The sequence below is a fragment of the Prionailurus bengalensis genome, chromosome A3 (genome assembly GCF_016509475.1).
Source record: "Prionailurus bengalensis isolate Pbe53 chromosome A3, Fcat_Pben_1.1_paternal_pri, whole genome shotgun sequence".
NCBI classification, from domain to species: domain Eukaryota; kingdom Metazoa; phylum Chordata; class Mammalia; order Carnivora; family Felidae; genus Prionailurus; species Prionailurus bengalensis.
In genome coordinates, this window is record NC_057354.1 from 73,949,807 (window position 1) to 73,977,711 (window position 27,905).

Below are 27,905 nucleotides of genomic sequence, written 5' to 3' on the forward strand. Positions count from 1 at the left end.
GGTATGCTCTGCCGTGGCATAAGGGCTGAAAGCTGTTAAGATTAGCTGAGGATCTGTTCTGTTTGACTCATGGTGCCCATGCCATGTGGATCACTAAATATGTTGAATATCCTACCTGTCCATGACACAACCTGAGTATTCCAACAAATACTTACTCAGACATTTGAAATCATCCCAAACCACCTATGACATACGTTCCATACCTACAGGTATCTCAGGTCTACATCCATGCAAAATTTGGCTGGTCTTCTCTCTAGGTAAGAACATGCTAGGATTCCCAACTTTTAGAGTAGAAGCCTAACATTTGCCATTTACATTGACCAAAGCATGGGGCACATCTTTAAGTCAGTAGTACAAAATTACTATACTTAGGATTTCACCAGTGAGTCCAACCTCAAAATGACATCCTGTCTTTCTTGTTAAAAATCAGGCTCATAGCATTCAATATTTGGGAAATTAGTCTGACAGGATACTACCCACACCTTCTCCAGTTCTTACTATGAAATTTGATCACCAGAAAAGAATATATCTAGATGTTAGCTTATGCCCTTAGATAGAAGTACATACCTAAACTGAGTTATATTCTTGGATTTTATCAAGATTCAATATAAGAAATGACCATATGGAGAAAAAGAAAGCAACAGTCTAAATGTTTCAAGGACAAATCTAAATGTCAACATAATAAGAGCAGCATGATTTCTGAGAGCTTCACACTTTGGATTTATTTATAAGTTAGTTATGCCAAAATCAGTTTGTCCAACCAACACACATAAAATGTTATACAAGCTCCCTCAACTGGTTAAGATGTAGCACTACCAAAAAACATGTTCCATTAAGTTGACTGTATCATCTTCTTGAGAAATTTCTGTAACTCCAGCCTGAGACCGAAGAATGGACATGATGTCACGAGATAATTTGTCAAAGCCATTCTGTAAACATATATTTGCTACTTCTTGCCAGTTTTCTAATGAGCAAAATGGATCATTTATCATAAGATGTTCGACTATACCTAAGGAAAAAAATTATAATATTATAGTATGTCACCTATTCTTATTTGAAAATCCATATTTAGCAATTCTTCAAAAATAGAAAGGGATATCATTTCAACTCACTTACTATTAAACCTGATTCCTATAAGTTTAATGTGGAGTGCTTCATCCAACTCATGGTGAGTAATCAAGTGTTAGTTTCTTCTGCTTTTTCATGAACCTTTTCATGCCTCACTTCAACCCTCTACCATGCCTCACATTCCCACACCTTTACTCATCTCCTTCTTGGTAAGGCTAGCAGATATTGAAAGTTACAAGGAAGGGAGCTTAGAAAATGAAGAATGAGGGCTCAGCCTTATTCAGAGTCTACAAGGTACCATTAGACACTATCATGTAATTGAGGGCTTACAGGTCTAGTTTTCATGATCCTTCAAATTCTTTTATAAATTCCCTAGTAGTGCTGACCCAAGTGTTTAAAAACCTCTTCAGTAAACCCTCCATCTTATCTCTGATAGAGAGAGACCTCTTAATGATGGGGCTTCTGTAACAAATATTTTTTCTAAGGATATAAAAGAATGAGTTTATTAAATAAAACTAAGGAGATTATTTGCTTTTGAAGATCAATTACAGTGACCCCCTTGGAATATATTTATTTAGGGAACTCATTTCTTATCTATTACCTGCATTACTTATGATACTTAATGAAAGATCTTTTTAAAACATTGTCATCACTATTATTTTATTTCTACCATAACTCTGCCAAATAAAATAATTTAATTGATATCTATAATTTCAAAATTATCTTCCCAAATATGTTTTAATGTAATCTGCTATTCATTCTTAAACCCCATGTAGTAATTTAAAATCAAATTGTCTGCTCAAGTTCCTATATTAGAGAAAGGAAAGAAAAAATGAGATTTCATTAGTAATTCTTGACCCTACTACAGAGTTTTGTTCAGAGTAAATATCATATATAAATGACACGTACATATATATTTAGTTTAAGATTAAAATATAGAAAGATTATTTCCAAGGGCACCTGGGTGGCTCAGTAGGTTAAGTGTCCAGTGCTTAATTTTGGCTTAGGTCATGATCTCATGGTTTGTGAGTTCAAGCCCCTTGTTGGGCTCTGCACTAAGAGCACAGAGCCTGCTTGGGATATTCTCTCTCCTCCCCTGCTTACAGTCTCTCTCTCTCTCAAAAATAAATACTTTTTTTAAAAAGATTATGTCTAAATAACACTTAAAATATATAAAAAGTTATTAAATATAAATACTTATTAATATATGTAAAGTTTTTAGAGTAGTGTTAGCTAATATAATTATTAAAATGTTCCCCTCAATCTTCACTAAGATTCTCTCTTCTTTGTAATTCCCTCAAGAAATAAATACTATTGGGGCGCCCGGGTGGCTCAGTTGGTTGGGCGTCCTACTTTGGCTCAGGTCATGATCTTGCAGTTCATGAGTTCAAGCCCCACATCGAGCTCTATGCTGACAGCACAGAGCCTGGAGCCTGTTTCAGATTCTGTGTCTCCCTCTCTCTCTACCCCTTCCCGACTCACACTCTGTCTCTCTCTCTCTCTCTCAAAAATAAATAAACATTAAAAAATTTAAAAAAATACTATTGTTAACAGACTATTATTGACATGGTAGTCTTTACATTTATAAACTCTTAAAGTCAATTCCTGCCAAGAAGGAATTCTTAGGAAGAATGAGTTAACTCAAACGTAATAATCTTGAACCTTTCCCTAAATAACCCAATACTTTTTCTTCTACAACAACATTTTACTATACTTACCTTTCCCACCTTTACTTATGTCTTGAAGTAGCTTAATGCCAACTTTTTTCATATCTACAGAGAACAGATGAAGTATAGCAAGACCAAAAGATAAAGATGGTGGTTTCCCGTTCCATTCTCTAGTGAGACACTGAATTAATTCAGTGTGAGGACATAACTTGATTAGGTCCATCAGGTCATCTGAAAGCAAAATTCAAAAACTATGTCTCAACATCCTAATATGATACATCAACTACAAACTGGGACCAGCTAATATCTATACCTGCCAATCGACATTTCTTTTTCCAATCCTTCCAAAGCCCTCAGTGAACTCAACACTACTATCTCCAATCAAGAAGAAAAAAAATCATGCTCAGCATAGCAAAAAACGAAAGAAAACTACTTACAGCAAGGACTACCAGGAAAACAAATTATCAAAGAACTGTGGTAGAATAGAAATAATTAGATTGGCAATCAGGAAACCTGATCTAACCACAATTCCATCAGTCCCTTATTCTTTTGGATCCCAGTTTATGCATCTTAAAAGTGCTAGCATTAGGGCTCCTGGGTGGCTCAGTTGGTTAAGTATCGGACTTTAGCTCAGGTCATGATCTCACGGTTTTTGAGCTCGAGCCCCACATCGGGCTCTCTGCTGTTAGCTCAGAACCCACTTCAGATCCTGTCCCCCTCTTTCTCTGCCCCTTCCCTGCTCTCTCTCTCTCAAAAATAAATGAACATTAAAAAAATAAAGTGTTAGCATATCCAATTTCTAAGGTTCCATCTAACAAGATTATGTTTGTCTATATCTTGCTGTTCATATTTGGGCCAACTTCTAGTGAGTATAATTTCTTTCTTCCTGTGCCTTGCACAGAAAAAGGGGCTCAGTAATTTTTTTCCTAAAAATATTATTTTAGAAACTCAAAAATGAAGACTTTAAGAAGCCATTAGCCCGTTCAAGTAGCTAGTAGCTGAGCCATATGAAGTTGCCTACATTTGACCATGCTTTACTACAAAAAAGGATATTTCATATGGTTTAATATACTAGATAACTACTGAGTTGATACTACAATTATGATTTACATTTAAAAAAAATTTTTTTAATGTTTATTTATTCTTGAGGGAGAGATAGTGTGTGAGTGGGGGAGGGGCAGAGAGTGAGGGGGAGACACAGAATCTGAAGCAGGCTCCAGGCTCCGAGGTGTCAGCACAGAGACCCATGCGGGGCTCAAACTCACAAACCATGAGATCATGACCTGAGGTGAAGTCGGACGCTTAACCGACCGAGCCACTCAGGCACCCCCATGATTTACATTCTTAAGTTTATAAACTTTGTGTTAACTAAAGTTTTTCAAGTAAAAAATTTACTTTCTCAGGGTGCCTGGATGACTCAGTGGGTTAAGCATCTGACTTTGTCTGAGGTCATGATCTCATGGCTCATGGGTGCAAGCCCCGCATGGGGCTCTGTGCTGACAGCTCAGAGCCTGGAGCTTGCTTTGGATTCTGTGTCTCCTTCTCACTCTGCCCCTCCTCCCAAGCCTACACTCTGTCTGTCCCTCTCTCTCTCAAAAATTAACATTAAGCATTAAAAAAAAATTGTTTTTAATATTATTCTTTGGTCACAACAGAGGTAGTATTCAGAATAATTCCTGAAAGCCTTTTAAGAACTACCATAAACATAATTTGCAACTTTTTGACTGATAATATAAGATAATCTAGTATTTATTAAACACATATTTACTGTACTAGGAACTTACATACATCAAATCACTGCATTTAATATTCAGTATAAGTGAGATATTATTATTCTCACATTAAAAGTGAGGAAACAGGCTTAGAGAAGTTAATTTTCCCAGAATTATACACATGATATAAACGAGAACGAAGTTCATCTAATCCACCCAAGTCCATGACCTTCCAATCTTTAGCAATGCTCCTCCAAAACAATAAGTATATGTGTGATGCACTGTATGTATGTACATATACACATACATGCACATACACACATAAATAAAAGAGAGATAAATGATAAAAGAATAAGCAAGGAATAGCAGAATATAATTCTTTATCAATAAAGTCAAACATTTTTTTTTAATTTCCCTAGAGAAGAGGTAGAAGAAGTTTATGATTTGGGTCAAACTGGCCTTCACTAAGGTGAAGCTATTTATATAGCATCCCCCAGCCACCAGCATTTCGTAACTCACACATTTTGCTGTTTCATTCAATCAGGCATTCAAATTCCCCTCTCCTTGAATTGATTAATTAACCACTATTTACTTAAGTATGTACAAGATATGGCCTCTGACTAGTTCAAAGGAACACAAATTCAACTCCTATGACCTTTCTCCTCTGTTTACCATGGTTTGGAATTCATTTCGTCATTTCTTAGTTTGACAGGTTATTAATCAATTTTTATCTCATGGATGTTCTTGGGGTTTTTCTCCAAATTTTTATTTACATTTTACTTAGCTAACATACAGTGAAATATTGGTTTCAGGAATAGAATTCAGTGATTCATCATTTGCATACAACACCCAGTGCTCATTCTAACAAGTGCTCTCCCTAGTGCCCATCACTCATCTAGCTCATTCCCCACGCCCCATCACCCTTCAGTTTGTTCTCTATCATTAAGTCTCTCATGGTTTCTCTCCCTCCCATATGTTCATCTGTTTTGTTTCTTAAATTCCACATATGAGTGAAATCATATGGTATTTGTCTTTCTCTGACTGACTTATTTCTTTAGCATAGTACATTTTAGCTCTATCCATGTCATTGCAAATGACAAGATTTCATTCTTTTGGATGACTAATATTCCATTGTGTATATATATCATATCTTTATCCATTCATCATCAGTCTGGACATTTGGGCTCTCTCCATAGCTTGGCTATTGTTGACAATGTTACAATAAACACCAGGGTGCATATATCCCTTCAAATTTGTATTTTTTTTATCCTTTGGGTAAATACCTAGCAGTGCAATCGCTAGATCATAGGGTAGTTCTATTTTTAACTTTTTTTTTAAGTTTATTAATTTATTTTGAGAGAGAGAGTGTATGTGTGTGTGAGCAGGGGATGGGCAGGGAGAGAGGGAGAGAGAGAATACCATGCAGGTTTTGTGCTGTCAGTGCAGAGCCCAATGCAGGGCTTGAACTCACGAACTGTGAGATCATGACCTGAGCTGAAACCAAGAATTGACGCTTAACTGACTGAGCCAGATGTCCCTATTTTTAACTTTTTGAGAAATCTCCATACTGTTCTCCAAAGTGGCTGCAGCCATTTGCATTCCCACCAACATTGCAAGAGGGTTCCCCTTTCACGGATATTCTGTTTTAATATGATTATAAAGGCCGATATGCCAAGTGTGATAGATGTTTAACTCACGAACATCTAGAGCAATGGTTCTCAAAATATGGTCTAGTGTTTATAAAGTCAAAACTATGTTCATAAAAATACTAAGCTGTTATTTGCCTTTTTCATTCCCATTCTCTCACAAATATACAGTGGTGTTTTCCAAAGACTATATGACATGTAGTCTTACAACAGACTGAATACAGGAGCAGATATAGGAAGCCAGCTATCTTATAGTAATCCAGATATTGTAGAGATTTGCAAAAATGTAGAAAATGCAACTCTTTTCATGAAATTCCTTGGTTTTGGAAAGTTTTTTTGTTTTTTAAAGTATATTTATTTATTTTGGAGAGAGAGCACGTGCATGTATGGGAGGGACAGAGAGAGGGGGAGAGAGAGAGGATCCCAAGCAGGCTCCCCACTGTCAGCACAGAGCTGGATGCGGGGCTCAAGCTCATGAAACCTTGACATGATGACTTGAACTGCAATCAAGAGTCAGACGCTTAACCGACTGCACCACCCAGGCGCCCCAAGGAAAAGTTATTTCTTATAAAAAATATTTTATTATGATAACATGTGATGGGTTTATTGTTTTCTTTAAATGAATAAATATTTTAAAATTTTCTGTTTTAATTTCTAATAGGATAAATATCAACAGATATAACCTATATAAATATAAGCTCTTTGGGATGTTCAGTGCTTTTTTAAAAGTGTAAAAGAGGGGTGCATGGGTGGCTCCGTTGCTTAAACATCCAACTTCAGTTCAGGTCATGATCTCACAGTTTGTGAGTTCAAACCCCTCACCAGGCTTTCTGCTCTCAGTGCCAGAGCCCACTTCGAATCCTCTTGTCTCCCTTTTGCTGTCCTTCCCCTCCTCACTCACTCACTCACTCTCTCTTTCAAAAATAAATAAACATAATAAATAAATAAGTAAATAAAAGAAACCTGAGACCAAAAAGTTTGAGAGCTTCACATCTAGAATAACCCAATTTCCACTTAAGTATATTCACTTGTTTAATGATAATGGGGAAGGTGAACAAACAAATCATTTCAGGTTTCATTCTAAATATTATTGGGGGGGTGGAATAATTTTTATTTCTAAAACAGATGCTCCTTTAGTCAGATTTATGCTTTTGGAACAAAACTTTCTTATAATTTTTGTTTTTGTTTTGTTGTGGTTTTGGTTTTTGTTTTTTAATTTGTAAATGTATAACTGATAGTCTAAATCTGAGAACATTCTTTTCTGAAAGTATAAAATTAAGTCTTTCCCTCAAGGCCCCATGATACCATGGAAAGCTGTAGTTGTTTCCCATTAAAAAGTAAAATAAGCAAAGCAATTTTTCAGGGTTTCTACTTTTTCTCAAGTTATTATTTTCATCTTATGATGTGCTAAATAAATTCTGAGGATAAATATCAAGGTTCTAATTATAGAGAGTGTCATTACTTCTTAAATTATTATAATAACATATAATTATTTTAGATTATAATGCAGGAACAGAACAATACAATAATGAGTCAATCACATTTCAATGCATTTATGCAAGGCAAATTTTGCAAGCAAAACAGAAACTTCATTCACATTTCAGTCAATATAAATTCTAGAGTAATCATTTCTTACCTGTGGAAAAATAATACTTAAAACAGAAAATGAACCTGTATACTTAGATAATAAAAATAAAATATCTAATTCATTCAATAAATATTGAGTAGAACCTACTATGCCAGATTCTATCCTGTTGCTGTGTGTACGTAGGCAAATTACTTACCTCTTTGAGCCTTAGTTAGCCTCTCTGTGGAAAGCTTTTTTTTTAAGCTATAAAATAGGGATAATAACAAAACCTACTTTATAGTTAATGTAAGTATTAAGTAAGATAATGCAAGTAAAAAGCCAAACTATAGTATCAAGTGTGCTGTTAATATAACAAATGAAGAAATTCATAACTTTAAAAAATAGATGTTAAGTAAAATTAAATTTATTGTTTGAAAATAATCAGATTCAACTGCCATAAATGACCCTCTTTCCCGGAAAAATATGACCTAGAAGTGCTGTAGTTTGTCTTATTTGCAACTTCTTAGAATTGGGGTACAGAGCCTGCAAATAAGAATTCAGACATAGACCTGGGATATGGGAGAGGTCAGGCTGCCTGTACACGTAGGTTAGTGCTGAGCTAGGTTCATAAGAGATCAGCTCATTCAACTATAGTTACCCTAAGGTTGACAATGCTCTCAGATCACTGCCGACTTGTAACCTAAGTGTTTCAAAATTTTGAAATGAACATTATTTTACTAGTTCTTCATTTTTAATGCTCATATCATAGTTTACATACACTCATATGTAACAAATAAGTGCAGCTATTTAAAAAAAATTCTCTAAGTAGCATGGTCTAAAATATCTGCAAAATAAACTGTGTACTTCAGAGGGAGAGAAGCAGAGACACCCAGACATCTACCTTCTTGAAGGCTGCCAGGTTGTCCCCTCAGGACAGCCTGAGGCTGTCCCTCATGCCTCTGCCAGACATGGGAGAAAAACAAGATCTCAGCAACAACTGACCTTAAGGCAAAGACCACTCTGACTGGGCTGGCCACAGCTACCCAGGACCCTCTGTTAGCACCAAGGACTTGGTGAACTTCACTCCCTCAGCTCAGTGTTCCCTCTGTGGATCTCAGCATCTCTACTTGTACGACAGGCCTAGCAATGACTACCTGATGGGACTACTGTGAGGACTGGCTAGAAGGGTGTGAGAACACATCTAGACTCTGGCACATAGTAGGTTCTCAATAAAAGCTAGGTTTTTGTTAAAAACAGACAGACAAAAATTGTATGTTTCAGGATTCCACAGTTTACTAAACGTTTATGTAGTGAAGAAATACTAATGTATTTGAATGTCTAGCATGAAAGTCAATCAGTTCTAGCTTAACTGTTTTCACCAAAAATTATAAAAATCTACTTATTAGTATACGTAAAATAGACTTTAAAATGTAAATCCAAAATATTGCCTACTATCATGTGTGATCTTACCAGTAAAGTCTAGAATTCGAATACATACCAATAAGTAGGCTTTTTCACTTACCGGAAGTAAAGTCCTTGAACTGTTGTATGTATTCCATGGCCCCATGAATCTGACCCTGTTTACATAGGCAAAGAAGAGCTTTCTTGTGCAGGCCACATTCAGTGTAGATCATCTGAGCTAAAGCCAGGCACTTGGCCTTGTTATAAGTATCCTGCTCCCCATAATCATAAATGACATCCCCAGCCTCCTCAGAAAATGTGAGCCTAGAGCAAGCAGATCAATAGGTATACTTTAGAGAGCTCATGGTGAGTGGATGAGAATAAAATATTTTAAAATTCAGCACAGTAGAATTGGATTTTCCATGGTCTGTAAGAATTACAAGTTAATAGACAATTGATGTAGGAGAAATTAAACATATCCAAGATTTAACAAAAACAAAAATAATCATATATTCTTTTGTGGTGGGTGAGGGGGAGGAGACATTTTGGTGAAACTGACCTCAAGTTTTTTCAAAAATCTACAAACATGGTTAAAACTCTCCTAAAAAAGACTGGTGGAATTTAAAGTAACAAGGTAAATAAAAATTATTTTATAATTGAGGATCTCAATGTTCTCAGCAGTTATACAGATTTTAAACCCTGCAGAATGTAAGAATTCATTAAATGTTGGTTAAAGATAGTGACAACAAATTTTAGCTCAAAATTAGTGACAGATCTTGCAAGTGTTTGCAAGAAACGTGTGACATCAGTGTTATTTTCTAAATTGTTATAGAATTATAAAAAACAATAGGGTTAAAAAAGGATTTAAGATGTCCCAATTTCCCTTGTCATCACATTTTAATGCACATCTTCAAACACAACTGGAGTGAACCATCTGCACATTAACTCCACCTAGAAACGATCAGCATAGGCCAAAACACATTTGGGTATAATTTAAGATATCACTTCCAATCACTGGTTGTCCGGACATTGTGCTTTAGTTTTATTTTATTTATTTATTTATTTATTTTTAAAATTTTTTTTAACGTTTATTTATTTTTGAGACAGAGAGAGACAGAGATGAACGGGGGAGGGTCAGAGAGAGGGAGACACTGAATCTGAAACAGGCTCCGGGCTCTGAGCTGTCAGCACAGAGCCCGACGCGGGACTCGAACTCACGGACCGCGAGATCGTGACCTGGCTGAAGTCGGAAGCTTAACCGACTGCGCCACCCAGGCGCCCCTAGTTTTATTTTAAATTAATAGCTACAGAGTAACAGTAATCATATAATATTGATATCTGTACACATGTAACAAAATACCAGTAACATTCAAATAAAATCCTGAAATCCCTATAAAATGTGTTTACTGAAAATTCAGTAAATAAAGCCTGCCATGTTTATTGGGGTGGCCAAAGAGAAGTGTGTCTGAAATCAAAAGGCAGCTTCTGAGTATAAATCAATTATTTAATAAGCAATTTACCTAACTTTTACATTTTAGTACCAAAACATAGGTTTTGGTAGCTATAGCCACGATGTTTCTGAAGGCTGCACAAGGAATTATTTCAGTCATTTTAGTGACTGTATAACCAGAGCAAGATGATAATACCAGTATTATAGTATTTCTTTCTCTTATTAATACCATTATTTTATTTTTGTAAGAGGTCATCACTAACATGATGTGGTTCCACCTGAGAAAAGGGCAGAGCTGAGGACTAAGGTTGCTTTGTCCTGGTTTGTCATTTTCCAAAAGGATGATGTATGATTTTTAAAAAATATATATTGAAAGGGAGGAAGAGGGGGCGCCTGGGTGGCTCAGTGGGTTGGGCGTCAGACTTCAGCTCAGGTCGTGATCTCGCAGTCCGTGAGTTCGAGCTCCGCGTTGGGCTCTGTGCTGACAAGCTCGGAGCCTGGAGCCTGTTTCGGATTTTGTGTCTCCCTCGCTCTGACCCTCCCCCATTCATGCTTTGTCTCTCTCTGTCTCAAAAATAAATAAAGGTTAAAAAAAAATTTTTTTTTTAAATAAAAAAAAATTTAAAAAAAAAGAAAGGGAGGAAGAGAGTCAAGCCCCAAAAGAATGGAACTGACCCTGAAGAAAAAAGGGGGGGAAAAAAAAAACAGGGATTCTAGCCCTGGGGAAAGGGAGGTAGTCAAGCACCCTGTACCCAACTGGAAAATGAGCCTGGGAACCTCTGTCCCTGTTTTGCCCCTAATCACCTCATTACATCCCTCTTTCTATTTTCTCAAAGTCTCCTTCTTGGCTCTTCCATCCCTATTTCCAATTCTAAGAAGACTTCTGAAAGTGGATCTCTAGACTGGCTCTGGAGAATATATATGACTAATAAATAAATAAATAAATAATGTGCTTAACTCCATTAGTAAACTAAGGTATATTTGATTATAAACCAGATTATAGATTTTTTTAAATGTTTATTTATTTTAAAGAAAGAGAGAGAGAGAAGACACAAGTTGGGGAAGGGCAGAGAGAGAGTGGGAGACACAAAATCCAAAGCAGACTCCAGGCTCTGGGCTGTCAGCACAGAGCCCAAAGTGGGGCTTGAACCCACAAACCTTGAGATCATGACCTGAGCCAAAGTCAGACATTCAACTGACTGAGCCACCCAGGCACCCCAGATTGTAGATTTTTTTAAGCCAAAATAAAGGTAATATACAATCACTAAATCTATGCATCATACTTATTTACTGTTATTTTGTAGGATTGGGTGTGTCAAGTTAATATTTCAGAGGATATTTTCCTCTTCTGGGAGCAATATCTGCAATTTAGAGAGCCAATGCCAACAAAACATTTCTTAAGTTTAGGCTTTCTGAGTCAAGTGATTAGACTTTCCCCCGGTAAGAATGACTACGAGAGCCAAGATTAGTCTATAATCCAGGCTGTTTTATGGCTGGCTCTGTGCAGGGCTTCAAGGAAAGAACTGTAGAACTTTTTAAGGTAGCCATATGGTAGAGGCCAGGTCACTGGAGTTAGAGACCAGAGGAAAGAGGCTAAGAATAAAGAATGTGAATTACCTTCAGTATTCTGTTATATCATCTCAGGATCCTTAAGAGTGGTGGTATTTTCCAAATTTATGCAGTCAAGGAATTGCAGAAGAATTTAAATTCTTATAATTAAGAGGTAGAATTGGCCAAGAACAATCAGTATATGTGGGGAAATTAATCTTGTCTTATGTGTCTCTGCACCAGACAACAGGTGTTAATGAACACCATTTCTAATGGTGTTCTCATGTCTGAACCATTTCCAGTGCTCCCTGACAAGTACTTTCTGTAGAGGGCGTAGAAGATGGGACCAGGTAGAAAAAGAAAGAGGCAAAGGGTAAAAAGAGGGGTATATGTACAAAGAAGTTTCCTAAAACAGAATTAACTATTACGTGAACAGTGAGTGAAGGCCATAACAAGAGGGGGTGGGAAAAAGATACTTTACACTGGTAAACAATAGTGCCATCAATCTAGGACAGTTTAGGACTCCCCAGTGTCATGCAGGGGAAATGGTGAATTTGAAATGGGTGGCAGTAGGCACTAGTATGCAAACTTGCCATTTTTAAGTCTGGGACATTTAGAAATCATGAGTTTGTTATTTAGGGAGTGCTTACATTAGTCCTTCCATCTCCCTTATGATATACTTCTTAAATATGAGAACTGTAACTACTCTCTAATATGTAGCCTACATCTGTATGTATCCAGAACCAAGCAAGCATAGTTCTTAGACTGAAAAATAAGCAGGCTGTGGCTACCAGACAGATGACAGGACTTTCCTCACTCTGCCTTCCAATACTCACAGCCCAACCCATGTCCACCAGACCCAGCAAAAGTAGCTTGATCTTCATAAATAGGCAGACACTGTTTTAGTCCCCTTTACTGGACCAGTGACTCTTCCCCAGCTGACTACTAACAGCTCACAGCTGTTGCCTTCCCCAGTGAACAGCCTTCCCCAGCTGTTGCCCTAAGCTGACTAGCTACCTTGCCCAGAAAATTATGCTTATCTTTCAACCCCCCGGTAGTGTAGAGCTGACAACTGATTAGTAAGGAATACAAAAGGTCAGTACCATAATTCAAAAAGAAGCAACTCTGGCAGGATTTATGTTCCATAGTCCTCCCCCTGTAACACTAGCTAATACTAGATTTTAACCTGAGTTCACATCGTAGCTTGGTTCTTTCCGCTTCCCTATCCCATCTCACTCCTTCACTTATAATATTTCTCAAGGAGTAGTCTATCAGTAAATGACATGCACTCAAATCCAATTATCACGCTCTCTTAAAGGGAATAGGGAACCTGAGGGCCAAACATATTCCTCTCTGCCTTGTTATGTAACAACAATCTTACCTTTTCATGATAACCAAAGTTGACTATGACTCACAGAACCTAAATCTGCAAGCATGAGAATTTTGTGTCATCCTGACTAGCTCATAGAGTGCCCAGATATTTAGTCATATATTATTCTGTGTGAGTCCGTGAGGATGTATTTGAAAGAGAGTAACATCTGAATCAGTAGACTGAATAAAGCAGATTGCTATGAATGTGGATAGCTCTCATCCCATCAGTTGATGGCCTGGAGGGTACAAAAAAGGCTGACCCTCTTTCATATAAAGCGGAACTCCTCCTGCCTGACCGCTTAGCTGGGACATCAGTCTTTTCCTACCTTTGGACTCAAAAAGAAACATTGGCTCTTCTTGGGTCCTGAGCAGCCTGAAACTTACACCATTGGCAGCTCTCTTGGGTCTCTAGCTTGCTGACTGTGGATCTTAAGACTTATCAGCCTCCATATTCACAGGAGCCAATTTCTTCATGGGTGTGTGTATGTATATATATCCTATTGATTCTGTTTCTCTAGAGAACCTTGATTCCACCAAGTGGGTTACTGGGGAATCAGCTGAGCAGAGCCACTCTTTTATCTCCCAGACCCAAGTATTCTACGTACTGGAGATATACTATACAATCATCACTAGTTTAAAGTGTACATTCCATCCTGAAGGATGTTACTATGTCTTCAAAAGATGGAGCGACAAGCTGGCATCACCTGGACACAACCTGAACCATTCATGAACCAAGTTTGGGTTTTTTTCTTCCTTGCCTGCTGGTCTTAGGTCACCCCCACCCCTGCATGAGGCTTTAGGTGTGAGCTGTGGAAGTTGTGTTGGTCAGTTGGTGGTAGTTGACATGAGTTCTGGGCCACCTATTCCTGAAGCTAACTTGTGTACTCTGGATCTGCTTGAGCAATATCTTCACCGTACCTGATTTTAGATGGACTCTCTGAGCCCACCTGACCTCATGGCTTGGTGTTTCTGTCAGAATCCAGTTCATGATGAGCTGTTCTAATTCTAAAGTCATTGGTGTTCTCTGGATAAACACTCCAACTTTAGCAGGACTCAGTAGGCACTTTTGGAATCTTAAGTGCCTACTTTGGAATCTTAAGTATATGGTTGCTTGTTACAGGTGGTAGATGATCTACTGGGATATTGCTGAGTAGTCCCGGGCCAGTTAAAAACTATTAGTGGGTAAATCAATAATCATGGTTTGATAAAGGCATGGAAACCACAGTCATCCTACCAGACAAGCCATTAAGACCAATAGAGTGAGAAGAATATAAAATGGATGATAGAGGAGAAAGAGGAGTAATAATTAATGTGGATGAATCTCAAAATAACTAAAGCAAAAGAGGCAGAACAAGAAAAAAAGAATACATAATGTATAATTCCATTTATATAAAATTCTAGAAAATGAAACCTCATCTAAGGTGACAGAAAGCAGATCAGTGGTTACCTGGAAATGGTGGTGGGGGTTGGGATGAGGTTGATTATCTTGACTGTGGTGATGATTTCATGGGTGTATACATATGTCAAAACTTGTCAAACTGTACACTATAAATATGTGCAATTTATAATGTCAGTTATATCCCCATAATGCTTTCTAAAAACTCATCATATTGTACACTTTAAATATGTAGAGATTATTGTACATAAATTCTATCTCCATAAAGGTGTAAAAACCAAATTATAGCCCTATGATCAATTGTCATGACAAGGGCTATATGTAGTTCATTCTACTAACCCTTCTAAGTTTCCCCCAGAATTTTAACCACAGAATCCTAGAGAAGTTGTGCCTAGATGGAATGAAATTAAAGTGAGAAGAACATACATTTGTGTTGTGCAAATGGTTGACTACAGTAGATGCTGATTTAATGTTCTGCCCGGATCCTCATTACTGAGACAGCATACCCTTCCCCTCTGGGTGCTGGCTGTCAGTGGCTCACATGTCCCTCCCTTCTGTAGCAAATTGCCCTTTGCTGATGGGAGCCACCAGGCCTAGGAAGTTATGCCCCATCCAGGCAGCCTATAGCCCTAATAGAGACTAACAGAGAGGTACAAAAGACTGATCCCTTGCCTCAAAGGGGGCAGCTCTTTGGTGTGGTTTATGCTCCAGAGCCATCCCTCTACAAATAAGACCAAGATTAGAACTTGCCTAAGATCACAACCTTTCTTGGCTTCCTGAACATACACACACTCTTTCCTATTTTGCTTCACTCACTCCCTTATAGGGTTTTCTTGAGAAGCCCACCTTCTATCAATCATGTCTGAGGCTTTGGTTATAGGAATCCAACCTAAGGGAGCTCTAGTACAAATCTGCCTACCTATACTGAAATCCAACTCCAAGAAGCATTTCCTGCCTGTCCTTGCTGGTGTATATGTTCTTTTTTATTTTTTTTTAATGTTTATTTATTTTGAAAGAGAGAGAGACAAAGAGGGGGATGGGGAGGGGCAGAGAGAAAGGGAGAGAGAATCTCAAGTAGGCTCCACATTCACCATGAAGCCCAACACCAGGATCAATCCCATGAACCAGGATGTCATGACCTGAGCCAAGATCAAAAGAGTTGGATGCTTAATGGACTGAGCCACCCAGGCGCCCCTGGTTTATATATTCTAAATGCAACATGGGTCCACATCCATCCTGCTTATAAGTTTTCTCCTAGGTATATCCTTCACATGTAACCATAACCTCTCTGGATCCAAGTTCCTGCCTTATCCCTCTCAGTAGCATGATACTGATAAATCCTTTTCTGTCCTGACTGATGAACTCATGGGTCATGAATAATCCCATGAACCACTATTACTCAACTCCTGATCTGGGTTTATGTGACTAGGCCCCATTACTCCATGAATGTTTAGTAAATCGTCTCTGAAGGATTAATTGTTCAGGATAATGTGCTGATAAAAAACTACTGAAATCTTGAGAACAACCTCATTAACCATATATCAAAATTAAGTCAAAAGCTTAATTTTGCTTACCTTTCCTGAGTGACCCAATTGATAACTAAATCTAAACGTTTTTCAGATAATCCACATTGGATTCCTTCCAGGGTCAGTTCTGCATCAATAGGACGTCTGCATGCATGACTTATGCTAAAGATGGCCTCAAAAAATAAGAGTAATGGAAAAGGCTTTCCTCTAATTTTTCCAACAGCTACAGAGAGAAGAAAAGTTTTGAGTTGAATACTTTAAGTAACAGTTTGCTTTTTCTTACTTCATATTATTACTTTCATCTCTTTGCATTTTCAAAAAATTTCAGTCTACAATTACGTACTGATAATGTTTAACTAATGCTTATGGATTAAACTTTCATTGTGGGTAATAACTAAATATTACATGCTATATGAAAACAGAGGCAGAGATTAGAATGATGTGTCTCTAACCAAGGAATGCCAAAAGTTGCCAATAGCCACCTAGAAGGTAGGAGAGAAATATGCAATGTAATCTCCCTAAGAGCCTCCACATGGAACTTTTAAAAGTTCAAAGAATATACCACCAGCAGACCACTGTAAGAGATGTTAAAAGTAGTCTTTCAAGCAGAAGGAAAATAATATCAGATAGAAATATGAATCTACACGAAGGAATAAAGACCAGAAATGGTATATCCTATGAATGTAAGTATTTAGAAGCATACTGTTTTATATAATACATAAAGTGGTATAACATCACATAAGGGTAGAGTATGAGAAGTAAAAGTTATGATCTATAAACCTTAAAGCAACAGCCAAAATAAAACAACAAGGAGTTACAGCTTATAATGAGCAAAATGGAATCATGAAAAAATTCAACTAATCCAAAAGAAGGCAGAAAAAGAGGGAAAAACAGTAACAAAGAAGAGATAAGAAAAACAGAAAACAAATAAAACTCAACCATGTCAACAATCACCTTAAATATAAGTGATCTAAACACTCCAATTGAAAGGCAAAGATTGTCAGAGTGTATAAAAAAAGTAGAATCCAAGTATATGTTGCCTAGAAGACACTTACTTTATTTATTGGTCTGTTTATTTTTATTTCAAGTTATTATTTTAAATTCTAGGTAGTTAACACATATGGTAAAAATGGTTTCAGGTGTAGAATTTAGTGATTCATCACTTACAAATAACACCCAGTGCTCATCACAAGAAGTGCCCTCCTTAATACCCATCACCCATTTAGCCCATCTCCTGCCCACCTCCCTCCAACAACCCTGTTTGTTCTCTATAGTAAAGAGTCTCATGGTTTGCTTCCCTCTCTTTTTTATCCCTTCCCCCATGTTCATCTGTTTTGTTTCTTAAATTCCACATGAGTGAAATCATATGGTATTTTTCTCTTATTTCACTTAGCATGATACACTCTAGCTCCATCCACATCACTGCAAATGGCAAGATTCCATTCTTTTTGATAGCTGAGTAATATTCAACTGTGTATGTATATACCACATCAGTTGATGGACATTTGGGCTCTTTCCATAGTTTGGCTATTGTTGATAATGCTGTTATAAACATTGGGGTACATGTAGAAGACAATGACTTTAAATACAAAGATACAAATAGATCAAAAGTAAGAATATGGGAAAAAATATACCATGCTAATACTAATCAAAAGAAACATGGAGTCACATTTCTATTTTCAAAACCTACTACAAAGCTACAGTAATCAAAATAGTATGATACTGACATAGGATGGATATCTAGAGAAATATAACAGAATTAAGAGTCTATAAATAAACTCTAAACATTTATGGTCAATTGATTTTTGACAAAGGGGCCAAACAATTCAGTGGATACAGAACAGTCTTTTCAACAAATGGTGCTGGGATAACTAGATATCTATATGCAAAAGAATGAATCTGGACCATTATCTCACACCATACACAAAAATTAACTCAAAGTAGATCACAGACCTAAATGCATAAAACTCTTAGAAGAAAACACATGATCTTAAGTTAGGCAAAGATTTCTTAGATACAACAAAAGCACAGCCATAGAAGAGAAGAAGGTAAATTAGTCCCCATCAAAATTAAAAACTTTTGTGCTTCAAAAGCCACCATCAAGAAAGTAAAAAGAAAATCCACAGATTGGAAGAACATATTTGCACATCATCTGTCTGATATGAGATTTTTATCCAGAATATAAAAAGAACTCTCACAACTCAATAATAAAAACACAAATAACATAATTTTAAAATGGGCAAACAGTAGACATTTCTCCAAAGATAAATAAATGGCCAATAGGCACATGAAAAGATGCCAACACTGTTAGTCATTACAGATATGCAAATCAAAACCACAATCAGAGGGGCGCCTGCCTGGCTCAGTCAGTTTAGCGTCTGACTTCAGCTCAGGTCATGATCTCACACTCCGTGAGTTCAAGCCCCGCGTCGGGCTCTGTGCTGACAGCTCAGAGCCTGGAACCTGCTTCAGATTCTGTGTCTCCCCCTCTCTCTGCCCCTCCCCTGCTCACGCTCTGTCTCAAAAATAAATTAAAAAAAAAACATTAAAAAAAAAACACAATGAGAACACTTATCTTGATAAGCATTGAGTAATACATAGAATTGTTGAATCATTATATTGTACACTCAAAATTAATATATAACAATTTTGTTAACTATCTGGAATTAATTTTTTTTAATTAAACAAATAAATCCACAATAAGATACTTCACATGGTTTAGCAAGGCTATAATCAAAAAGACAGACATTAATAAGTGCTGGTAAGGATGTGAAGAAATTGAAATCCTCATATATTGTTGATAGGAATGAAAAATAGTGCAAATAGTTTAGCAGTTCCTAAAAGCGTTAACACAAAGTTACCATAGAGCCATCCATTCCCCTCCTAGGAATTTACCCAAGAGAAATAAAAACAAATGTCTACATAAAAATTTGTACACAAATATTCATAGCTGCATTATTCACAATAGCCAAAAAGTAAAAACAACCCAAATTACTATCAACTGGCAAATGGATGAACAAAATGCAGTATATATCCTGCAATGGAATATTCATGTTCAGCAAAAACGAACCTCAAAAACATTATGCTAAGGGAAAGAAGTCAATCACAAAAAAACATGTTTTGCAAGATCCTATTCACATGAAAGGTCCAGAATAAGGAAATCCATACAGACAGCAAGTGGATTAGTGGTTACCTAGGGTTTGGAGAGGGAGCAGGAGGTAGAAAATGAGGAGTTAATGGTTCAAAATTTATTTTTGGAAGGATGAAAATGTTCTAAAATTAAGTTATGGCAATGTTACACAACCCTGTAGTTATAGTAAAATTATTCAAAAACATGGAGTTTTCTCCAGGAATGCAGTAAGTTATATTAATAGGCTAAAGGACAAAAACCACACAATCATTTCAATAAATGTAAAAAAAGTATTTAGCAAATCTAACATTCATCCCTGATAAAATTCTCACCAACCATAGAGAGGAATTTCATCAACGTTGAAAAATCTACAGCTAATATGATGAAAAGCTAAATACTTTATCTCTAAGATCAAAAACAAGGCAATAATATCTGCTCTCACCACTTCTATTCAACACTGTAATGGAAGAGCCAGTGCAATAAGGCAAGTAAAAGAAATAATAGGCATCCATACTGGAAAGGAAGAAGTAGAACTCTTTCTTAACTGATGACGTGATTATCTATGTAGAAATTCTAGGAATATACAATAAAAGTATTAGAACTAATAAATAAGTTTAAAGATGTCACAGAATACATGATCAATACACAAAAGTCAATTGTATTTCTATATACTAGCAACAAACAACTTTGGAATGTGAAATAAAAATTATAATAATATAAAAAATATAAAATATTTAAAAATAAATCTGACAAAAGATGTACAAGACCTAAACACAGATTAAAAAATCATGTAATTCTTTTTGTTCCTGTGTCCCTTACAAAACTACAAAGGCTCTATGGTAGAAACCTCTTCTATCATCACATTTAGGCTTTGGCTACTTTTATAAACACCAATTTAAACCTCAGACTCATAAAATTAAGTTTAATACCCAAAATGCAGAATGTCATCATTCACTTCTGCATGGTAACATGACCTCATAATCAGTTATCAAATTGTAAATAATTGTTGGAATGGTTTCTTGACTTTGAGTTCACTGAATAAAAACTATAAAATTACACTGTTACATCCACTGGGATAAAATATTGAAAACTGTGCATGCAAAAATATAAGATGGGCCATTTACACACAATTCACAATCAAGCAATCTCTGTAAATACATATGATCATATGCATTATGTATATGGCAACAAATTTTTTGTGTTCTGATAAACATAAAAGAACATTTTTTTCAAACTGTTGAATTTAAAGGGCTTTTTGGGAAATTTTTATAAAAACAATCTGTATATATTTGACATCAAAAATTTCCATTTAAAATGAAAATAATTAGAAAAATTATCTGTATCTATAAGCTCCATTGAGTATATCTCTCCTGTATTTATACCTCCGTATTTCCTTCTGAGCGTCTCATCTTTTAAAAACAGTTTAGTTTTAAAATAAAAGGATTTAAAAAAAAATTTTTTTTAACATTTATTCATTTTTAAGACAGAGTGTGAGCAGGGGAGAGGCAGAGAGAGAGGGACACACCGAATCTGAAGCAGGCTCCAGGCTCTGAGCTGTCAGCACAGAGCCTGACACAGGGCTCAAGCTCAAGAACTGTGAGATCATGACCTGAGCCAAAGTCAGAAGCTTAACCAACTGAGCCACCAAGGCACCCCTAAAAGGACTTTTTTAATTCTGAGCAATACTCAGTTAAGTGCCACCTGTCTAATATTGGTGAATTTCTCTTTTTTTCTTAATATTGGTGAATTTCTCAGCATAAGATCCACATGCCTAGAAAAGTAATAAAAGTTGGCTGTTTTCCAATTTTGCTGGTAATTACACCTATTTGGGTATTAATTGCAAGCTTTGATTTCTACTAAAACTTATAACCCATACTTTGAACAGATCCAGTCAAGGGGAGAAGAGAAAAAAACCTTAGGAATGTACTAATATCACTTTTGACTTCACCAATTTCAGAACACATCCAAAGAAAGAGTACCTGGGTATTTGTAAGACGCCTGACTTTTTTTTTTTTTTTTTTTTTTTTTTTTTTAATTTTAGAGAGAGAAAGTGCAAGTGGGGGAGAGGGGCAGAGAGAGAAAGAGAGAGAAAGAATCTCAAGCAGCCTCCATATTCAACACAGAGCCTGATGCAGGGTCGTCCCATGACCCTGGGATCAAGACCCGAACTGAAATCAAGAGTCGGACACTCAACCGATTGAGCCACCCAGGCGCCCCATGGATATCTGAAAATTTTTAAGTAAAATACTAAAATTTTCAATGTTAAAAAAAGACCTGAAAACTGAAAATTACAAAATACTGATGAAAGAAAGTTTTGAAGACTAAATAAATGGAGACATATACCAAGTTTATAGGTTCATTGAACCAAATAACTAATATTGTTCAGTGTCTATTCTCCTGAAGTTGATCTATAGATTAAATGCAATCCCCAGCAAATTTTTTGTGAAGTTTACAATCTGATTCTAAATATTTAAATAGAAACATGAAAGAACCAGAATAGCCAAATTAAATTTGATAAAGAAAAACAGAGGTTAAAGTCTAACACTCTCTGTGACTTCAACACTTACTATAAAGCAATAGTAATCAAGACAGTGTAGTATTAGCATCAAGATAAACAAATAGATCAACAAAACAGATTAGACCTAAAAGTATACAGACAATTGATTTTCAACAAAGGTATGAAAGCAATTACGTGGAAAAAGTCAACTATCCGGGAACAATTGGATAGTTATAGGCCAAAAAAATACTTTGACCCATATGTTACATCACATATTAAAATTAACTCAAACTTAATCATAATGTAAACCTAAAACCATAAAATCAAAAAAAAAATAATAGGAGTTAAAAGCTGAAGATTAGACACAGATTTCTTATGTATAACACTAAAGGCATGATCCATAAAAGAAAAAAAAATCACAAATTGGATTTCAACAAAATTTAATACTTTTCTTAGGAGGCACCTGGATGGCTCACTCAGTTAAGCATACAACTCTTGATTTCTGCTCAGGTCATGATGTCACTATTCGTATGATTGAGCCCCATGTCCAGCTCTGCACTGACAGTGTACAGCCTGCTTGGGATTTTCTCTCTCCCTCTCTCTGCCCCTCCCCTACTCCTGTTCTCTCCCTCTCTCTCTCTTTCACGTGTGCACGTGTGCTCTCTCTCAAAAATAAATAAATCAACTTAAAAAAACAACTTGTCTTAAAAAGATACTTCCAAAAGACTGAACAGACAAACCACAGACTGGGAGAAAATATTTTTAAATCATATATCTGATAAAGGATTTGTATTCACCCAATGGAATACTACTCAACAATAAAAAGGAATGAACTATTGATAGACACAACACATGGATGAATTTCAAAATAATAATGCTGAATGTAAGAAGTCAGTCAAAAAGATCACATACTATTGTAATTCCATTTATATAAAATTCTAGGAAATGCAAATTAATCTACAGTGACTGAAAGCAGACTAACAGTTGCCACTAAGGGGAAGTGGCCAGATAGAAGGAGATGGGAGGGGTGAGGATGAATCAGAGAGGGATAGGTGAGAGCAATGAGGGAACTTTTGGGTGATACAAATGTCAAAACTTATCAAATTGTGTACTATAAATATGTACAATGTGTTGTGTATATGTCAATTTATAACAACAAAGCTGTCTTAAAAGGAATTAGAGCAAATTTGACAAAATATTAACATTTACTAAATCTTGATAGTGAGTACATGGCTGTTGTATATTTCTTCATACTTTTCTGTATACTTGAAATATTTTCTCATTTAATTTAGAAAAACTAATCATATTCTTCAATGTGACAGCTAAAAAAACAGTAAATGGAAGAGATAGGGCTGGAAGCCTAGCTCTTTAGTCCCCACTTCAAAACTCTTTCCATTCTATCAGGGTAAAAAAATGCAATTTGCATACATACATAAGGTTCAAAGAAAAGTGCTTACCCTTAAATTTATTCACTGTCCCAATGTTTTGAAGAATTCTTCTAGGACTGTGTGCTGCAAAACAAGCTGCCTTTTCATATTCACCAAGCAACATTAATTCATTGAACCTACAACCATTGAATTTTGTTATATATTATAATAAATAGTACACACAAAAAAGAAATGATTAGAAATATCTATAACAGACTAAACACAGTAATATAGAAAAACTATAACTACGTTCATTCATTCTGAAAGATGCCCTTTCACTTCTTTCTGTAATATTCTGTCATTTTTTACAGCCTTTGAACCTTACCCTGTACTTTATTCCTATAGTACTTATTGCAAGACACAGAAAACGGAAAGAACTTGAACTGAATTTAAAATGGGCTCAGATTTTTTTCTCTCGTGTTGTCTCTAGACGAAGAGATATTGGGAAAAGAAGGGCAATCTGCTTAGAGACTCAACGTAGGGGAAATAGTAATTGAAACACAATAGCTGCAGAACTGGAGATCAAGAGGTGAAGCTTATGTTGCTCTGCCACAAATCAGACTCCCAATTAAATATGAGACTAACACAAGAAGAAAAAATAATAGTTCAGATAACTTAAGCCTCTACTCCTCTTCCTAGGGTAAAATGTCTTCAAACCAATCCTTACCCCACAATTAACAAAACTATGGCAAACAGGATTTACAGTGTTGCAAATGAATTTGAAACCCTAGAGGAGAAAGACCAAAGTCATACTAATGAGCAAAATACATAAAACTTTTAGCCTCAACAAAGTTTCTTCACTCATGTCTAAAGCTGGTAGACTTGAAGAAGCATACAGTGTAAGGAAATAAAACAGGCTTTGGTGCTGTCCCAAAATGATCTTTGCCCCTTCTTTGTACCACATCAATAGGACAATTAAAAATTATTTAACATATGAAACTAGGAATATTACATATGTTCCTTACATACTGGCCTCACATGCTATGAATTAACCTCTTAAAGAATAAAGTCTTAGATCTCCTTAAGCCTCTATTATGCACTATATAATAACTTAAGTACGAGGGAGAAATATACCTTTTCATTTTTTTAAATTTTCTTTTTTTTGAACGTTTATTTATTTTTGGGACAGAGAGAGACAGAGCATGAACGGGGGAGGGGCAGAGAGAGAGGGAGACACAGAATCGGAAACAGGCTCCAGGCTCTGAGCCATCAGCCCAGAGCCTGACGCGGGGCTCGAACTCACGGACCGCGAGATCATGACCTGGCTGAAGTCGGACGCTTAACTGACTGCGCCACCCAGGCGCCCCGAAATATACCTTTTTAAAACATCATAGGATGGAAATGATGAGGGAAAAAAATGACTAAATTGGTTAGGATAATCTGACTCAAGAAGACATTCTCAAAAAATTTTTGTTAACATCAGACTGATTGTTAGGAAATGCAAAAAAAAATACAGTATACATAAAATTTAAATCAACACTCAAGTCACCTATATCCTCTGAAAAATTTCCTAGACTACCAACCTTTTTTTACATAAAGAATTTTAATTCTAGTTTATTTTCTAATTTGTTTAGTAGAGTAAAACTGTAAAAATACAAAATCTAGAGACTATAACTCATCAAGATGCTAAATAAGTGCTATACATTTAATAAATATTAAGTATTTACTTAATAAATAAATAAATATTACATAAACGTGATAACATTTTCACAAGGAAAACCAAAGCTTTTAAAATAATTTGTCTTTCATAGGGTGCCTGGGTGGCTCATTTAGAAGAACATACAACTCTTGATCTTGGGTCGTGAGTTCAAGCCCCATGTTGGATGTAGATATTTTTAAAATTATTTATTTAATATTTGCCTTTCAATGTAGGAAAGCAAAATTTCAGCTTCTTTTGCCTTGCCTGGATCATCTTCAAGCAGTTCCTCAATAATGCCTTGGTCACCTGTAAATATTGAAAGTACCACAGAATATTTAAGATCAATCAATAGAAAATGTCAGCAACTTAATGCTATGGTTTCTAACAGCACCAACCTCTTTTTCTTTTTCTAATTAACTCATCTTTTGGGGTATTTTTCTTAAAGTTTATTTATTTTTGAGAGAGAGAAAGAGAGGGAGGGGCAGAGACAGGGGGAGAGAGAGAATGCCAAGCAGGCTCTGCACCATCAGCGTGGAGCCCAAGGTGGGCTCAAACTCACAAACCATGAGATTGTGATCTGAGCTGAAATCAAGTCAGACTATTTAAGTTTTTTAATGTTCATTTATTTATTTTTATTTTTTAAAATATGTATTCATTTTTTAGAGACAGAGAGACATAGTGGGGGGGAGGGGGGGAGCAGATAGAGAGGGAGACACGGAATCTGAAGCAGGCTCCAGGCTCTGAGCTGTCAGCACAGAGCCCAATTCAGGGCTGGAACTCAAGAACTGTGAGATCATGACCTGAGCCAAAGTTGGACGCTCAACCAACTGAGCCACTCAGGTGCCCTAAGTCAGACTATTAACTGACTAAGCCACCCAGGTGCCCCAACAGCACCAACCTCTTTTTTTTTTTTTTTAATTTTTTAATGTTTATTTATTTTTGGAGAGAGAGAGACAGAGTGTGAGCAAGGAAGGGGCAAGCAAGGAAGCAGGTTCCAGGCTCCCAGCTGTCAGCACAAAGCCTGATGCCAGGCTCAAACCCACAAACCGTGAGATCATGACCTAAGCTGAAGTCAGACACTTAACCGACTGAGCCACCCAGGTGTCCCCAGCACCAACCTCTTCTTAAAATAAGTGGCCTCCCTGTCCCTCTCTCCTTTATTATCAGGTACATTTTTAGCTTTCTCCCTTTGGCTTACCACATCCTCTGTTTACCAATTATGTGTTAGCTGTTGAAGGAAAAAGCCCATAGGGTAATAGAGAGCTAACAGAAGTAAGTACATTTTTTATTTCTTCAAACTTAGCCTAGAAAAGTCATCACCCTTTAGCTTTCTGGGGGAAAAGATGATGTTTTCCATTATTTTTGGTAATTAAAAAATACAGATAAATTACCATGTAAATCTTTAGTTTTCTGAATTTGCTCCACGAAATCTTGAAATGAGCTGCTCATATCAGATTTTACCCATGAAGTAAGTGCATTTGAAATAATCTGCAGTCTTTGATGACTACAAAGAAAAAAAATCAAAACACTGAACCTAAAATCAAATACAATATTAGAATAAACATAAATAAAAGCTTCAAACTTAAAAAATATACAAGCAATCTTCATACCGAAACTGTAATTCTTTGTTTAAATTTTCAGCTAAATCTCTCCGTTTTAATGTCACCATCATTTCCTCATCTAAATCTGCCTTCCTCTGAACTGGTACATATTTTTTCAACATAACCTGTTTAATTTCGGCATATTTATCTTCAAGATGTTTCAGGTACTTAGTGAGAGCATCTAAACTGACGGATTCTTGGAGAGTCATGCCTAGGGAAAAGGGAACAAATCAAACAAGCCAAACCATGCGGGGTAACTAGTGCTCAAACAGCAAGTTTTACCAAAATAAATCAGTTTACTATGTTATGAAATAATTAAAAAATGATAGCATGAACTTATAACTTACAGAACATAAACAGAATTAGCATACAATTTTAAATGTGTAGCAGTTTTAAACATATCATCAATGAAGACTGATTGTCCAAACCTGAGTATCTTAAAAAGTTTTAATGACCTCATTGACACACCTTGCAAGCCTCTTAAATATCAATGCGACTCAATACCACTAAGAGTTTCTGCCTAACAAGTCAGGATTTTTGTCCGAAGATTTCTCTCTAGCCAAATCTTTCATTCATCTACTATAGTAAGCCCCAGGGTAATGTTTATTCTTTCCAATGCAAAGCTTATAACATTTGCTAAACCTTCACTCCTCTCTTCCTCATTGCCCCCTGTATTCGTTATTCTTAACAACCCACTCACACATACTTAAAATGATTCCCTTATTCAGGCCAATTGTTACCTTATTATTATTATTATTATTTTAATGTTTATTTTTGAGGGGGTGGGGAGAGGGAGAGGGAGAGAGAGAATCCCAAGCAGGTTTTGAGCTGTCAGTGCAGAGCCTAACTTGGGGGTCGAACTCATGAACTGTGAGATTCCAACCCTAGCTTAAATCAAGAGTCGGATGCTTAACTGACTGAGCTACCCAGGCGCCCCAAATTGTTGCCTTTAAAAGGCATACCTCAAAATTCTCTCCCAGAAACTCCCCTGGATTAATGCTACTCAATTTTTAATCATTCCCTTACCCTGAATCCTCTCAGCATTTAATCAATTTGACTTATTCTCTCCTTATTCATATGTACCTTATTTGTAATTTGATAATCATAATTTTATATTTGAAGTGAATCTAGTCCCTGCTTCCACCAAACACAGGATGATCAACCAAACTCAGGTGAAATGCTGTGTTATGGAGCAGCTCATTGTCTTCAAGACATAGCTTCTTCTACTGAAACCAGAGTGACTTCCTAAAATTTCCACC

General features: G+C 36.3%; 1 protein-coding gene across 2 annotated transcripts in view; it reads right to left on the reverse strand.

Annotated features, from left to right (window-relative positions):
* Positions 1-696: 696 nt before the first annotated feature.
* CLHC1 (clathrin heavy chain linker domain containing 1) overlaps positions 697-27,905 on the reverse strand; it is a 40,930-nt gene continuing 13,721 nt past the window's right edge. For both annotated transcript variants that reach the window (XM_043603402.1, XM_043603403.1), the window contains exons 5-12: positions 26,656-26,857; positions 26,437-26,549; positions 25,267-25,351; positions 23,437-23,543; positions 16,401-16,575; positions 9,183-9,385; positions 2,787-2,966; positions 697-1,009 (exon numbers count right to left, since the gene is read on the reverse strand). In XM_043603402.1, the coding sequence (XP_043459337.1) occupies positions 813-1,009; positions 2,787-2,966; positions 9,183-9,385; positions 16,401-16,575; positions 23,437-23,543; positions 25,267-25,351; positions 26,437-26,549; positions 26,656-26,857 (1,262 nt within the window). In that variant the 3' untranslated portion in view covers positions 697-812. The remainder of the gene's footprint in view (positions 1,010-2,786; positions 2,967-9,182; positions 9,386-16,400; positions 16,576-23,436; positions 23,544-25,266; positions 25,352-26,436; positions 26,550-26,655; positions 26,858-27,905) is intronic.